General features: G+C 34.8%; 1 protein-coding gene across 3 annotated transcripts; it reads left to right on the top strand.

Annotated features, from left to right (window-relative positions):
* Positions 1 to 446: 446 nt before the first annotated feature.
* Positions 447 to 3021, top strand: LOC123195463. 3 transcript variants are annotated; one of them, XR_006497463.1, is made up of 4 exons: positions 447 to 976; positions 1221 to 1558; positions 1775 to 1829; positions 1986 to 3021. XR_006497463.1 is itself a non-coding variant. In XM_044609164.1 (2 exons), the coding sequence occupies exons 1-2, from the start codon at positions 511 to 513 to the stop codon at positions 1298 to 1300; spliced, it is 546 nt and encodes a 181-aa protein (XP_044465099.1). In that variant the 5' UTR covers positions 447 to 510; the 3' UTR covers positions 1301 to 1697. The 3 variants fall into 3 exon arrangements, 1 of the variants encoding a protein (XP_044465099.1); XR_006497462.1 differs by having other exon boundaries at positions 1772 to 1829; XM_044609164.1 differs by lacking the exons at positions 1775 to 1829; positions 1986 to 3021 and having other exon boundaries at positions 1221 to 1697.
* The last annotated feature ends 259 nt before the right edge of the window (positions 3022 to 3280 follow it).

Below are 3280 nucleotides of genomic sequence, written 5' to 3'. Positions count from 1 at the left end.
TTCCAAACCACCTCCACCACACCACCAAATACAGCTGTCCCGGTCCACCGCGTCAGCCCCACCTGTATTTTTCTTACGTATATATATTTAAATAATTGAATAAAATAAAAATAATACACAGATGCATAAATCATCGTAATCATCATCATCCTACATTTATGCTTCCATGTATGTATGATACACACACACACACACACACATTATCCTACTGTCATCATCATCTTGCCCTGAAAAAACATTGCACGAAATTGTTGTGATTTCAGAAAATTGAAATTAATTGAATACTTTGTAGGATAATTTTTTATATTAAATAATGAGAAGGGCCTATAAGTAAGTATGTTTTAATTTAAACGAAAAGAAAAAAAGAAAATAAAACAAAAATAACACATAATTATAACAATAAAAAAATGAAAAGTGCTTATTTCTGCTTTAGATACAGCTATAAAAGCACTTTCCCGTCCTCTCACACATGCACCTTAAAGAAACTGAAAGACCAGAGTTGAAGAAAAAATGGGAGGCTACTCTTCTGATCCTGAGTCGTGGATTTCATCTAACAAAAACTCTTTCCAAAACCACCACGAATCCGAAGCCCTAACCTTTACACCCCCTCGCAATGGCTTCCATCAACAAAATGCACACCTCTCTAAATCGAGCAGCAGCAAGAGCTTGCGGCCTAGCAAGAAGAAGAAAAATCAAGTCTTGCTCGAGGGGTATGTGGAAACGGATTCGGAAGATGACTTGAAGAGAACTAAGAGTTTGACTGATGAAGACCTTGATGAGTTAAAAGGGTGCTGTGATCTTGGTTTTGGATTCAGTTATGAAGAAATTCCTGAGCTTTGTAACACTTTGCCTGCTCTTGAATTGTGTTACTCCATGAGTCAGAAGTTCTTGGATGAGCACCATAAGTTGCCGGAAAGGATTCCGGTGGCTGAGTCGGTTGTCAGCCCCATTGCAAATTGGAAGATCTCCAGTCCTGGTGAGTGTTTGTGGATTTTTGAAAACTTCTGTTTTTGATCTGTTTTTGGAGTTTTGTTGAGTAAATATTTATTTGGGTTCTTGTAAAATGTTGTAAAGAACTGATATTTTCGTAGATTTTCTGATGGATCGAAAGCTGAACTAAACTTTTACTAGATTGGTTTTGCTCTTGGTTTGAATTTCATTTGATTGATTGATATTTCTGTAGTTGTGATTTACATGTCTGCCTATTTACATGTTTGCAGGCGACCATCCGGAAGATGTGAAAGCAAGGCTGAAATATTGGGCACAGGCTGTGGCCTGCACAGTTAGATTGTGCAGCTGAGGCGGAGATTCAGCAACTAATTGTTTCATCAATTGAAAAGAAAATGAAACTGACGTTTTCTTTACGATCGAAAATCACAAATCTATTGCCTGGACATTGATCTGTAGCATCAGCTCCGCCGATCTATTCCAGAAATCCTTCTTACTGGAATGAAAATTGCAACTATTTGTTAGCTGGAGATGAACCTACCATAACCAATCAAATGATGGGTTGCCTGTAAAGGAGTAGAGAAGAGGAGCAAGGGAAACAATGTCCCAGGTTTGAGATTAACCAGATACCCTTATGAGTCTTGACTAAATTCTTCTGATGTTAATATATATGTTACTATGATTTTTGTAGTATTCAGTACATTGGAAATAAATTGCACTATTGAATGAAGTTTTATCTTGTTATCTCAGTTGATAGTTTTTCTGTTGTTAATTATTAGTATATTAGTTATGGATTCCAACATAGTTGTTGGTTGTTATGCAGCAGTGAGAGTCTCCATTAGAGCTTCACCAAATAGTTTGAGACCTCTGCATTTGCTGAGGTAACTAATCTAACTGGGTTGATTAGCAGTTACAGTATGCTATTAATTCGTCATCTTTGTTATTGTGGCCCATTAACTGAAATTTGCGCAACTTTATGCCTGCAAATGCAATTTTATGATCCTGCTGATCACTAACAGCGACTTGTGTTTCTCCAGTCTGTATGGATTTACGAATTCCCCCCAACTGCAAAGACAAGTATCAATGGGTAGAGAAAAGAAGTGAAGGAGAAGAAGTGCAAACATGTACATCTCTTGATGGATTACAGAATTTCCCAAATTTCATTTTTGGTTAACTTGTTTGCGTTAGAAGCAGGATATGATTAGAAGAACAATTTTTTGACATATGAGATTTCATATTCTGTGCCTTTTCTAACTGCATTAGTAACACTGATATAGGATGTTTTGGCCATGTCTAGTCTTTAATCGGGTGGGAAATCACAGATGATTTTAATTTTGGACCTTGAAAGGTTGATAGCGATATTACTAGTATTGTTATCGATTTGAGATGTTTGGAGCAGAAAACTTAAGGCCTGTGACATAGAAGTAAAACTTACAAACAAACATAGATGGTTACATTCAAGTGGAAGGAGAAAGTTGTATGTGTTTTGATAAGTGGTTAAATTGTTGAGACAAATCCAGATGTATGCACCACTCCCATAACACAAAACCCACAAGGCATTTAGAGAGAAAGGTTAGAAGTTTCAAATGGGAAAGTTGTCTATATTTCTTGTCATAGTATCTTTTGATAACAGATTAAGTTGTACCCTGTGTGACTTGAGAGTTGGGCACATATAGACCTCCTAAAACTTAAGAGAGAAACTCAACATAATACTGAAAATGATTGAAAGCAAGAACATGAAACCAGTCTAAATAGGCTGCAAAGACTGATGGAAAGGAACTTAAAGATAACTTTGTATTCAGCAATAGTTTAAAAAACTCTGAGCATTGATTCTTGAAGCTGAATTCAGATTAATGTAATTAATGCACAATCTTTTTAACTAAGTAGAGAGTCAAAGAAATGAGAAAGAAATTTCTGGGGTCCGGACAGAGACTTGTAGCAGTGGTCCACAAGTAGCGTTGCGCGTCAATTTGTAGAGTTTTATTACGCACATTTTTATGTATGATTGTAGTTATTATTTGGCTAAGGATAAGTAACGGAGATTGATGAAGATGCCTCATGCAATTGATATCACATCAACTACAATTCAATTTTGGAGTGGTTATATATAATAAAATTATATATATTTATTTTAAGTATATAAATAGATGTGTACTTGATATATGACATTATGTGATTAGAAAATTTTAAATTAAAAATTATATAATATTCAATCATATTATCACATATATAAGTGTATTCTCATTTATATACTAAAAGTTGATACTGATAGTATTATTCTATTTATTATATAAGGGTAAAACGATAATATTATTCTATCAAATTTTCTTTG

The sequence above is a fragment of the Mangifera indica genome, chromosome 14 (assembly GCF_011075055.1).
Source record: "Mangifera indica cultivar Alphonso chromosome 14, CATAS_Mindica_2.1, whole genome shotgun sequence".
Taxonomy (NCBI): Eukaryota; Viridiplantae; Streptophyta; class Magnoliopsida; order Sapindales; family Anacardiaceae; genus Mangifera; species Mangifera indica.
The sequence above is the reverse complement of the archived record's forward strand: the minus strand, read 5'-3'. Positions and strand labels throughout refer to the sequence as shown.

Excerpts from the sequence above, each read along its gene's own strand:
- LOC123195463 (XM_044609164.1), top strand. The coding sequence starts at position 511 with ATGGGAGGCTACTCTTCTGATCCTGAGTCGTGGATTTCATCTAACAAA. Across the intron at positions 977-1,220 it reads TTGGAAGATCTCCAGTCCTG|GCGACCATCCGGAAGATGTG; the intron begins GTGAGTGTTTGT and ends ACATGTTTGCAG.